Here is a 13,297-nt window from a genome sequence, read left to right as displayed (position 1 = left end):
ATTGATACTTATAGGACATTCCATTCAAAAACAACAGAATACACTTTCTTCTCAAGTGCTTGTGGAACATTCACCAGGATAGATCATATCTTGGGTCACAAATCAAGCCTTAATAAATTTAAAAAAATTGAAATCTTATCAAATATCTTTTCCAACCACAATGCTATGAGACTAGATATCAATTACAGGAATATATCTGTAAAAAATACAAACACATGGAGGCTAAACAATACACTACTAAATGCCCAAGAGCTCACTTAAGAAATCAAAGAGGAAATCAAAAAATACCTAGAAACAAATGACAACAAAAACATGATGACCCTAATCCTATGGGATGCAGCAAAAGCAGTTCTAAGCAGAAAGTTTATAGCAATAGAATCTTACCTCAAGAAACAAGAAACATCTAAAATAAACAACCTAACTTTACACCTAAAGCAATTAGAGAAAGAAGAACAAAAATACCCAAAGTTAGCAGAGGGAAAGAAATCATAAAGATCAGAGCAGAAATAAATGAAAAAGAAATGAAGGAAAAAATAGCAAAGATCAATAAAATTAAAAGCTGGTTCTCTGAGAAGAGAAACAGAATTGATAAACCATTAGCCAGACTCATCAAGAAAAAGGGAGAAGACTCAAATCAATAAAATTAGAAATGAAAAAGGAGAAATAACAACTGACATAGCTGAAATACAAAGGATCATGAGAGATTACTACAAGCAACTCTATGCCAATAAAATGCACAACCTGGAAGAAACGGATACATTCTTAGAAAAGCACAACCTGCCAAGACTGAACCAGGAAGAAATAGAAAATATGAACAGACCAATCACAAGCACTGAAATTGAGACTGTGATTAAAAAATCTTCCAACAAACAAAAGCCCAGGACCAGATGGCTTCACAGGCGAATTCTATCAAATATTTAGAGAAGAGCTAACACCTATCCTTCTCAAACTCTTCCAAAATATAGCAGAGGGAGGAAGACTCCCAAACTCATTCTAAGAGGCCACCATCATCCTGATACCAAAACCAAAGATGTCACAAAGAAAGAAAACTACAGGCCAATATCACTAATGAGCATAGATGCAAAAATCCTCAGCCAAATACAAATAAACAATATCCAACAGCACATTAAAAGGATCATACACCATGATCAAGTGGGGTTTATCCCAGGAATGAAAGGATTCTTCAATATACACAAATCAATCAATGTGATAAACCATATTAACAAATTGAAGGAGAAAAACCATATGATCATCTCAATAGATGCAGAAAAAGCTTTTGACAAAATTCAAAACCCATTTATGATAAAAAGTCTACAGGGAGTAGGCATAAAGGGAATTTCCCTCAACATAATAAAGGCCATATATGACAAACCCACAGTCAACATTGTTTTCAAAGGTAAAAAACTGAAACCATTTCCTCTAAGATTAGGAACAAGACAAGGTTGTCCACTACACTACTATTACTCAACATAGTTTTGGAAGTCTTAGCCACAGCAGTCAGAGAAGAAAAAGAAATAAAAGGAATCCAAATTGGAGAAAAAGAAGTAAAGCTGTCACTGTTTCTAGATGACATGATACTATACATAGAGAATCCTAAAGATGCCACCAGAAAACTACTAGAGCTAATAAATGAATTTGGTAAAGTAGCAGGATACAAAATTAATGCACAGAAATCTCTTGCATTACTATACACTAATGATGATATGGGGATATATGTATGTGTACACGTGATTCACTCTGTTATAAAGCAGAAACTAACACACCATTGTAAAGCAATTATACTCCAATAAAGATGTTACAAAAAATGGTAATAGGAACATACATATCGATAATTACCTTAAATGTTAATGGATTAAATGCTCCAACCAAAAGACACAGGTTTGCTGAATGGATACAAAAACAAGACCCATATATATGCTGTCTACAAGAGACCCACTTCAGACCTAGGAACACATACAGACTGAAAGTGAGGGGATGGAAAAAGATATTCCATGCAAATGGAAATCAAAAGTAAGCTGGAGTAGCAATACTCATATCAGATAAAATACATGTTAAAATAAGGAATGTTACAAGAGACAAGGAAGGACACTACAAAATGATCAAGGGATCAATCCAAGAAGAAGATATAACAATTATAAATATATATGCATACGACATAGGAGCACCTCAACACATAAGGCAACTGCTAACAGCTATAAAAGAGGAAATAGACAATAACACAGTAATACTGGGGGACTTTAACACCTCACTTACACCAATGGACAGATCATCCAAAATGAAAATACATAAGGAAACAGAAGCTTTAAATGACACAATAGACCAGATAGATTTAATTGTTATTTATAGGACATTCCATCCAAAAGCAGCAGATTACATTTTCTTCTCAAGTGCGCATGGAACATTCTCCAGGATAGATCACTTCTTGGGTCACAATCAAGCCTCAGTAAATTTAAGAGAATTGAAATCATATCAAGCATCTTTTCTGACCACAACACTATGAGATGAGAAGCGAATTACAGGGAAAAAAACATAAAAAACACAAACACATGGAGGCTAAACAATACGTTACTAGATAACCTAGAGATCACTGAAGAAATCAAAGAGGAAATCAAAAAATACCTAGAGACAAATGACAATGAAAACACGATGATCCAAAACCTATGGGATGCAACAAAAGCAGTTCTAAGAGGGAAGTTTATAGCTATACAAGCCTACCTCAAGAAACAAGAAAAATCTCAAATAAACAATCTAACCTTATATCTGAAGGAACTAGAGAAAGAAGAACAAACAAAGCCCAAAGTTAGCAGAAGGAAAGAAATCATAAAGATCAGAACAGAAGTAAATGAAATAGAAACTAAGAAAACAATAGCAAATATCAATAAAACTGAAAGCTGGTTCTTTGAGAAGATAAACAAAATTGATAAACCATTAGCCAGACTCATCAAGAAAAAGAGGGAGAGGACTCAAATCAATAACATTAGAAATGAAAAAGGACAAGTAACAACTGACATAGCAGAAATATAAAGGATCATGAGAGATTACTACAAGCAACTCTATGCCAATAAAATGGACAACCTGGAAGAAATGGACACATTCTTAGAAAGGTATAACCTTCCAAGACTGAACCAGGAAGAAACAGAAAATATGAACAGACCAAGCACAAGTAATGAAATTGCAACTGTGATTAAAAATCTTCCAACAAGGGCTTCCCTTGTGGTGCAGTGGTTGAGAGTCCACCTGCCGATGCAGGGGACGCAGGTTTGTGCCTCGGCCCGGGAAGATCCCACATGCTGTGGAGTGGCTGGGCCTGTGACCCATGGCTGCTGAGCCTGCGCGTCCGGAGCGTGTGCTCCGCAACGGGAGAGGCCACAGCAGTGAGAGGCCTGCGTACTGCAAAAAAAAAAAAAAAAAAAAATCTTCCAACAAAAAAAAGTCCAGGACCAGATGGCTTCACAGGTGAATTCTACCAAACATTTAGAGAAGAGCTAACATCCATCCTTCTCAAACTCTTCCAAAAAATTGCAGAGGAAGGAACACTCTCAAACTCATTCTACAAGGCCACCATCATCCTGATACCAAAACCAGATAAAGAAAAAGAAATTTTCTTTTTTCTACAAAAAAATAAAGACAAAAAGAAATTTTCTTTTTTTCTACAAAAAAAAGAAAATTACAGACCAATATCACTGATGAATATAGATGCAAAAATCCTCAACAAAATACTAGCAAACAGAATCCAACAACACATTAAAAGGATCATACACCACGATCAAGTGGGATTTATCCCAGGGATGCAATATATGCAAATTCAATATATGCAAATCAATCAATGTGATCAATGTGATACACCATATTAATAAACTGAAGAAGAAAAACCATATGATCATCTCAATAGATGCAGAAAAGCTTTTCACAAAATTCAACGCCCATTTATGATAAAAACTCTCCAGAAAGTGGGCATAGAGGGAACCTACCTCAACATAATAAAGGCCATATACGACAAACCCACAGCAAACATCATTCGCAGTGATGAAAAACTGAAAGCATTTCCTCTAAGATCAGGAACAAGACAAGGATGTCCACTCTCACCAAAATTATTCAGCATAGTTTTGGAAGTCCTAGCCACGGCTGTAAGAGAAGAAAAAGAAACAAAAGGAACACAAATTGGAAAAGAAGAAGTAAAACTGTCACTGTTTGCAGATGACATGATACTATACATAGAGAATCCTAAAGATGATACCAGAAAACTACTAGAGCTAATCAATGAATTTGGTAAAGTAGCAGGATACAAAATTAATGCACAGAATCTCTTGCATTCCTATACGCTAATAATGAAAAATCTGAAAGAGAAATTCTGGAAACACTCCCATTTACCTCTGCAACAAAAAGAATAAAATACCTAGGAATAAACCTACCTAGGGAGACAAAAGACCTGTATGCAGAAAACTATAAGACACTGATGAAAGAAATTAAAGATGATACCAACAGATGGAGAGATATACCGTGTTCTTGGATTGGAAGAATCAATATTGTGAAAATGACTATACTACCCAAAGCAATCTACAGATCCAATGCAATCCCTATCAACTTACCAATGGCAGTTTTTAAGGAACTAGAAAACATCATCTTAAAATTTGTATGGAGACACAAAAGACCCCGAATAGCCAAAGCAGTCTTGAGGGAAAAACACGGAGCTGGAGGAATCAGACTCCCTGACTTCAGACTATACTACAAAGCTACAGTAAGCAAGACAATATGGTACTGGCACAAAAACAGAAACATAGATCAATGGAACAAGATAGAAAGCCCAGAGATAAACCCACGCACCTATGGTCAACTAATCTATGACAAAGGAGGCAAAGATACACAATGGAGAAGACAGTCTCTTTAATAAGTGGTGCTGGGAAAACTGGACAGCTACATGTAAAAGAATGAAATTAGAACACTCCCTAACACCATACACAAAAATAAACTCAAAATGGATTTGAGACCTAAATGTAAGACCAGACACTATAAAACTCTTAGAAGAAAACATAGGAAGAACACTCTTTGACATAAATCACAGCAAGATCTTTTTTGATCCACCTCCTAGAGTAATAGAAGTAAAAACAAAAATAAACAAATGGGACCTAATGAAACTTCAAAGCCTTTTCACAGCAAAGGAAACCATAAACGAGACCAAAAGACAGCCCTCAGAATGGAAGAAAATATTTGCAAACGAATCAATGGACAAAGGATTAATCTCAAAAATATATAAACAGCTCATGCAGCTCAATATTAAAGAAACAAACAACCCAATCCAAAACTGGGCAGAAGACCTAAATAGACATTTCTCCAAAGAAGACATACAGATGGCCAAGAAGCACATGAAAAGCTGCTCAACATCACTAATTATTAGAGAAATGCAGATCAAACTACAATGAGGTATCAGCTCACACCAGTTAGAATGGGCATCATCAGAAAATCTAAAAACAACAAATGCTGGAGAGGGTGTGGAGAAAAGGGAACCCTCTTGCACTGCTGGTGGGACTGTAAATTGATGCAGCCACTATGGAGAACAGTATGGAGGTTCCTTAAAAAACTAAAACTAGAATTACCATATGATCCAGCAATCCCACTACTGGGCATATACCCAGAGAAAACCATAATTCAAAAAGACACATGCACCCCAATGTTCATTGCAGTACTATTTACAATAGCCAGGTCATGGAAGCAACATAAATGCCCATCGGCAGACGAATGAATAAACAAGTTGTGGTACATATATACAATGGAATATTACTCAGCCACAAAAAAGGAATGAAATTGAGTCATTTGTTGAGACGTGGATGGATCTAGAGACTGTCATACAGAGTGAAGTAAGTCAGAAAGGGAAAAACAAATATCATATATTAACACATGTATGTGGAACCTAGAACAAAGGTACAGATGAACTGGTTTGCAGGGCAGAAGTTGAGACACAGATGTAGAGAACAAACATATGGACGCCAAGGGGGGAAAACCGTGGTGGGGTGGGGATGGTGGTGTGCTGAATTGGGCGATTGGGATTGATATGTATACACTGATGTGTATTAAATTGATGACTAATAAGAACCTGCAGTATAAAAAAACAAACAAACAAAAACAACTAATACTAAATTTTCTTTGGGTTATTTGTATGGAAATATGTTAATATAAATGTTTCAGACATTACATGAAATTTCTAAAAATCTTATATGTTCTGGTATAATGTTATAAGTCATTATTCTAGTTATTACTTTAATATATGTATCTCAGAAATAACTAAATTTCCTTGTCAATTGCATTATTATGAACTTTCATCAAATCTTTAACCATGGTCATTTTGAAGTCTTCTGTCATTTGCAGACAGTTCTGAGTGTACTCTGATGCTTTTGCAAATATATTCCTATAAAAGGGTTTCATCTTCAAGGAATTCATGGAAAAGACTCTGACAAGTACAGGTTTCTGGTAACTGACTATACTGCTGAACTGAATGAATAAGCATTTTCAGAACTCTAATGGAAAACTGATGAATTTATAAAAGTGCTAACAAAAGATCAAGATGAAAAAAAATTAATTACATGGGACTGAGTGAACTGATGAGGATGATTGTAAGTTTTGTGACTTTCTGTTTGAATAAAAAAAAATCCCACAAAGACTCAGAGGCAAAAAATATACAAATCAATTTTCACTGCAAAGTAAAGGAGCTGTTACAGTGGAGGATTACTGGACTGAATGTCAATATTATGACATAGTGTGAGTGTGTTTCGTGTTTGGTAATTGCAATCATTGTTGCTTTTGTTGTGGCCATCCATTTACAATGTTTGGTGTCAGTTTATTTATCTCTTGTAAAAATAAAATACAGGGTGTGTGTGTGAAAAAAAAAAGTATAAAAAATTACCAAAAAAAAATTATTTGAGGATACAATCCAATGAAATGATTAAGACATTCAAGAAAGTGGAAGATTTGGAATCCTTAACAATGCAACACACATCGGAGTTCAATTAAAAACAACAAAAATAAAAGTCTCAGTTGTGCTCAGAAAGCTATATATTAGTGAAAATTGGAACAAAAATCCCAATCCTTCAAGAAAAGAATGTTTTCAAAAAGTGAGGAATTTGCATTCATCCAATACTGCATTTAAGCTAGGAAATTTTGATGATCAACATGCTGTTTCTGTTTTTAAAAAGTAACTAGAAAGTTTGAAACAAGGTGTAGAACATGGCCACCCAAATATAAAGTAAAATGAACTCTGGTATCACTTTAAATAAAAATCTGAGCATGATTTACAGTGTAAGAGAAGAGAGCTTTTCCTCCTGGTACACAGGTTTCATGTCACAGAATTATATTTCCAAACTTTTAATAAGTGCAACTGAACTACTTAGTTCCACACTAATTATTTCCTAATCATAATAGTAACAATAACAAACACTTATTTAACACTTAATATATGTCTTATTCTAAGCTCTTTAGATTTATTAGCCAGTTTAGTCCTTTCAACAACAGCACAGTAAAGTGACTTGCCCAAGGTCACACACTGGTTGGTGAAGGCATTCTGGCTCTAGAATTCTTGCTCTTAAAAATAGGCTATGCGGGCTTCCCTGGCGCAGTGGTTGAGAGTCCGCCTGCCGATGCAGGGGACGCGGGTTCGTGCCCCAGTCCAGGAAGATCCCACACGCCGCGGAGCGGCTGGGCCCGTGAGCCATGGCCGCTGAGCCTGCGCGTCTGGAGCCTGTGCTCCGCAACTGGAGAGGCCGCAGCAGTGAGAGGCCCGCGTACCGCAAAAAAACAAACAAACAAAAAAAATAGGCTATGCTGCGCCTCGTGATGCTCTTTGTTAACTTACAGTTCTTAGAACCAACCTATCCACCTAAAACAAGAAGGCACAGCAACAATTATAAAACAGAATACAAATTATGTATTAATAGAACTTAATGTAGAAATGATGATTAACCAAAGTAAGGAGAAGGGGAGGAATGTGTAGGTGAGTTATTTTTCTTATCCTTTTACATAGGAGTAACTTTCTATGTAACAGAAGCATAATACAGAAATTTCTATATAATAGAAAGTCAACAATAAACTACATATATGCAGTATAAAATAATAATATAAAAACCAGCAGGGAGGAGAGAAATAATGAACTTGAGCTAAATTCCTCATATTTCACAGCAAGTATCATGGTTAATTTAATGGGTATACAGCAGCTGTCAATAGATATTGTCTAATTTTAATTTAAATGTAATATATAACTTGTATGGTAACTCAGAAAATCTAAAAACAGAAAAACTCAAGTTGATATATTAAGAAATAGCAATATAAGCAAATTATTCAGAACTTTGGGAGGAATATCAGAAAAACTAAAAATAGAAAAGGAGAAAGACTGGGGAAAGGGAAGAATCTTTCTTTTTTACCATCCTAATTTTTATTAAAATGATCAGATATTACTTTATTATGAAAAATAATTATATAATACTATTAATAATAGTAATATCCTGTAAAGAAGGGCATAATTGATGAGAGTACCTTTCAGTTCTGGCATCGTAATACAAAAGGACAATAAATGTCACCAGACCATGAAACTCAGCGGGGTACAAAAAGAGGAACAAGGAAAAAAAATATATATAAACATATTACAGAACACTCATGCTCTTTGCAGATTCCTTGATTCCACATCATTATGGGCTAAGTGGCCCATTTTTCTCATATAAACTTCCACAGAGACAACTACTGAGCCACACATACTCCAATCCCCAACTTTGCACATTTCATTTAAAGAAAGGACTGTCTAAATTCACACATCGCGGGCAGGATTCTACACTGGCATAAAGTTTTCAGGGAATAATTTGGTAGTCCTTACTGGAATGTAAAATATGGCCAACGCTTTGACCTAACAGTTTCACTTCTCAGAATCTACCATACAGGAACATTCCCAAATGCTCAAAGATAACTTTATACACAGATTTCCAATTAAGCTATTACTGTTTATAACAGAGGAAGACAGAAAACAACCTAAATGCACATTGGTAAATGCAGAATATTTCGTTGCCATTTAAAAAATGAAATATACATTTATACGAGTGGCACTAAAAGGTATCCGCAACCTTTACAGAGCAAGAAAAAGCAGGATAGAGAATAATATATTAACCAATTTATGTGTGAGATAGATACATATCATATATTGGTCGGTGTGCAGTGGACTTAGGGTGTGTGGAAGACACAAGTTTTTACTTTGTACATTTTTTGCTTTTGTTTTTGATTTTTTACAGCCAGCATGTATTGTTTTTATATTTTAAGAAATCAGAGCCTATCTCAACTGTCATATATTCGGGGCTTTAAAAAAAATCAAAAAGAGAAACGCTCAACGTTTTTCCAGTAGTTCATTCTCAAATCGAAAAGAAGAAAAAAATAATACACTAGAGATAGCACGTTGCAGTTTAGGATTAGCGAAAAGGGTAGCTTCACTGGTTGGGTCATTTTTTAGTGAATCGGGGCAAGAAACTGAGGGCACAAAAACAGTCAAGGCAGAGTTAAGGAGCGAACCCAGGAGCGGCGGGGGACCTGGCAGCCCGGGAACCCGCGCAGGGAGGAGGCGGAGGGCGAGGGGGACCGAGGCCCGAACCGGGTCCTGTGTTTGTGGGAAAGAGGTCGGAGGAGCAAAGACCGAAGGGGCGGGAGGACAGAAACCCAGCCTCCATCTAGCGAACCTGTCGGGTGCGGGAGGCGCGGCTGGGGCGACAGGTGGGCGGACAGAGAAGGGTCAGCCCAGGGCGCCCGGGGAGTTCAGACAGCTTGTGAAGCCCGAGCGCCGGGCAAAGCGCCCGGGAAGTCGCGGCGGGGACTGTGGGGCCCGCCCCAGGCCGAGGCCGAGGCCAAGGCCCAGGCCGAGGCCGGGATGCAGGCCGGCGCAGCTCCCAGTACCTTCCCAGGAGAGCTCTCCTCCCGGCTCGCGCTTCAGGAACTTGTACCAGAACGTGTCCACGCGGCCCGGCTCCGCCCCATCCTGCGCCACCTCCTCGGCCGCCAGCTCCACCTCCCCGAGCCACAGGCCCGGTTCCTGCAGCGCCAGTGTCCCAGCGCCCGCTGCCGTGCCCGCCGGCTTCAGGCGCACCGCCCCGCGCGGCTCCCAGCGCCCCAGCTCAGGCCGAGACCCCACGACCAGCAGCTCCGGCCCGGCCCCGGCCACCGCGGGTGGCACCACCACCCCGAAGCGGAACCGCATGGCAGCGGGCGGCGCGGCTCCCGGGCTCCAGTCTCCCTGCGACCGGCGGACGCGACCCGAGCGCCAGGCGGCAGCGGCGATTGGGCGGCGGCGCGCGAGGCCTGGACGCGCGAGGCGCGGACGCTGGCAGGGACACGTGCGATGCTGCACCTTTTTTGGGCTGCATCACGCGGCCCAGGAGCCCGAGGATGATCCAGGCCGGGGCCTTTGGCCGCGGGAAGTGGTCAGCTGGGGCCACCATCCGTCTCTCCCGGAGAAAGAGCTTGGCCCCTGCCCGCTGCCTCTTCCAGCGGCTCCGCGGACGTCTGGGGACGCATCGGAAGCAAGGAAAAGGGGTTAAGAAAGGAAATAAAACATCTCATAAGCCCCGAGATTTTCCAGTAATCTTTCTAAAAACCTCGAAATTATTTTTGTGAGGGTCGTAGGAAGAAGAGAATGGCATATAGAAAGCAGCCTCCACAATAGTGAAGTTGGGGAAAGATCCTGCAGCGGTGTCTGGAGAGCTCCGGACCTTCAACAGGTCACTTACACTCTCTGGGCCTCAGGTTCTTACCTGTAAACTGAGGGTATAAAATAATGATCTTTAAAGACCCTGCTTCTGATTAGTGGAAGAGGCGCCATTCAGAGCCCAGAGCTCGTGCAAAAACACTGAATACTTTTCCCTTGCCTAGACCAATTTGATGCCTGAAATGACACATGATCACTTTCTTTTTTCGAAAGAGTGTTATAATACTTTAGTACGTATAAAAATGGGTTTAAAGTAAATATTTTCAAGCCTTTCCAAGGTAAAACAAAACCCAAAAACGGTAATTCTATGACTGTAAATATATGACTGACAATTTTTAAATGGCATAAAATAAAGCTTTTTGCTTTGAATTTGCTTTCAGTAAAAGTCAGTAATATTTTTTCAACTTAAAACATCATTCTGTGTCCAGAAACACAGGCTTATAGTTATTTGATCAAAAGAAAACTGTTAGGGGTAGGGCGTGGAGGAGGGGGGCTTTAATTTGGTCACTACCTTAAGAAAACCACCTGTCCTGTTTACATAATCTGTTACTTTTTGATTCTTTATTAAAATTGTTCTCGTGGTCTTAACATTTCTATATTCATCAGCACTTAACATAGCAATCTTATGTGAACTAAAGACACACAAAGACACGTCTTTACCAGTATTTGAAAGCTTGTGAATAGTGGGGGGAAAGTCAAAAAATTTCAGACATTCAGAATATCATAAGTAGAACAGAAAGAAGTACAAAAATGTAAACCATACAAACTCAGTCTCTCTGTGGAACAATCAGTAAACTATTAATACATTTCACTTTTAAATATTGATATTCCACTCAGTGTTTGGTTAGTTGCTAAGCTTAGGGATAAACACAAAGAAAAATGTGAAGACAGCAGGGCTGGCCAAATACGGCTGATTCAGTAGCAAAGCAGACATTAAATCACAGTGACAAGTGAGTCCGTTTATTCAAATTGCTGCTACAAAATATTCTTAATTTTAGGAAAATAAGAGTCATTTGGCCATGCAAGGACCCTGGAAGCTGACAGTTCAGAACTTTCTTGTGTTCTGCCATGCTGCTGTGTTGTGTACTTTCCAAATGGCATTATTCCCATCAGCTGTTCCAAAGGGAATACTGCCCATTCTGTAGATGAAACAATGACAAAAAAGAAAACAATATATTTTTCAATAGACTTTATTTCCTTTTCTCCTCTCTCCTCGTAAAGAAGTTGCGTAATTTTAACAGTTGGAAGCACCCTTTTAAGCCCGTAAATAAAATTTATAACAGCTTATTTTATGGCATGCATGGATTTAAATATAGTACGAATGTGACGGCTACATTGCGCCCCAAGTAAAATGCAATTGGAAAGAGAGAAATACCAAAATATAAAAATACATATTTTAAAGTCTCAATCATACTTTAACTGTCAATCATTTTAATTTATTAACTATGATAGTTATAATAGTTATGGAGCCCTTTTTATGTGCCAGATACATGGTTTTCATATTCATATATCTCATTTAATTCTCTCACCAATCCTATGAGATAACTGCAATTGTTATCCCTATTTTTATATGCGAGAAAACAAGCAAGGAAGGTCCAGTAAACAGCCCACAGCAAGGAAGGGGCAGAGCCAGATGCTAAAAGACACCCATTCATCTTATAGTTAAGATAAGATAAGATAACATAATATTTGATTTCTGATAAGTAAATAATTTACAGAATGCATTTAAATCCCAGCATATTTAAATAAGTTATTCTCCATTAATTCTTAATAAAGAAATGAACTTTCTGTAAATATTTCCTGTGACTAAATTCATGCTTAGGAATGATGGAATAGAAGAATCATAAGTGGCAGTCTAAACTGATCAATGAGATCTGTAAAGACATAAATATCTTGGTATCTAAAGTGGATTTGACCTCAGGTTCTAGAAAATGGTCATTTTTATGCCTTAATATGCCTATCTTGTTGGCAGTAGTAACACAAATTTAAGAAGGCAAGGTAAAAAAATTTACCAATTATTAAGCTGTGTTATTCCCAACTCGTTATCCTTGTTGAGTTCTCCATGTAAGATTTCTTTTACATTTCAATGACTCGGGATATTTATTAAAAGAGATTAGTTATGAAATCCATTTGGGGTCAGATTCTTGATGCTATAATGACAAGCTGAATTTAGAACAAGAATTAGCCCAGCAGAGTAACATAATTCTGATAATAATTTTTAAAAGACCAAACTAATTTGTTGTCATTGAATTTCATTTCTATAGTGCTATCTTATATATAACTACAATGTATCTTAAAGAATGGGTGATAAGTTCAAATTTAGAGTTTCAGGATGCAATTCAAATGCAAATTCTTTCAAAGCACACCCCCCCCCCAACCCGGGAAAGCTCTTACTTGGATCTCTGGTAATTTATGATTTCTGAAGCAATATTTCACTAGTCAGTGAGTTATCATGTTTTTCCTTATAATATTGTGTATGTATTCACACACTCACTGATGTAAAACATATTTCAACCAAGTAGTTTAGGAACCATTATAAGTATTAGTTTATTACTTGTCAGAACATACTGAGTT

General features: G+C 37.9%; 1 protein-coding gene across 1 annotated transcript in view; it reads right to left on the bottom strand.

Moving 5' to 3' along the window:
- The window catches only part of EPM2A (EPM2A glucan phosphatase, laforin), a gene marked incomplete at its 5' end in the record, with an annotated part of 108,362 nt that extends 98,146 nt beyond the window's left edge, over window positions 1–10,216 (bottom strand). The window contains one exon of the mRNA XM_082855611.1: window positions 9,916–10,216. Within this exon, the coding sequence (XP_082711737.1) occupies window positions 9,916–10,216 (301 nt within the window). The remainder of the gene's footprint in view (window positions 1–9,915) is intronic.
- Between the last annotated feature and the right edge of the window lie 3,081 nt (window positions 10,217–13,297).

Source organism: Leucopleurus acutus (genome assembly GCF_964270905.1).
Source record: "Leucopleurus acutus genome assembly, chromosome: 15".
In the NCBI taxonomy this organism is placed as follows: Eukaryota; Metazoa; Chordata; class Mammalia; order Artiodactyla; family Delphinidae; genus Leucopleurus; species Leucopleurus acutus.
Note: the sequence above shows the minus strand (reverse complement) of the source record. Positions and strands in the feature narration are given on the sequence as shown.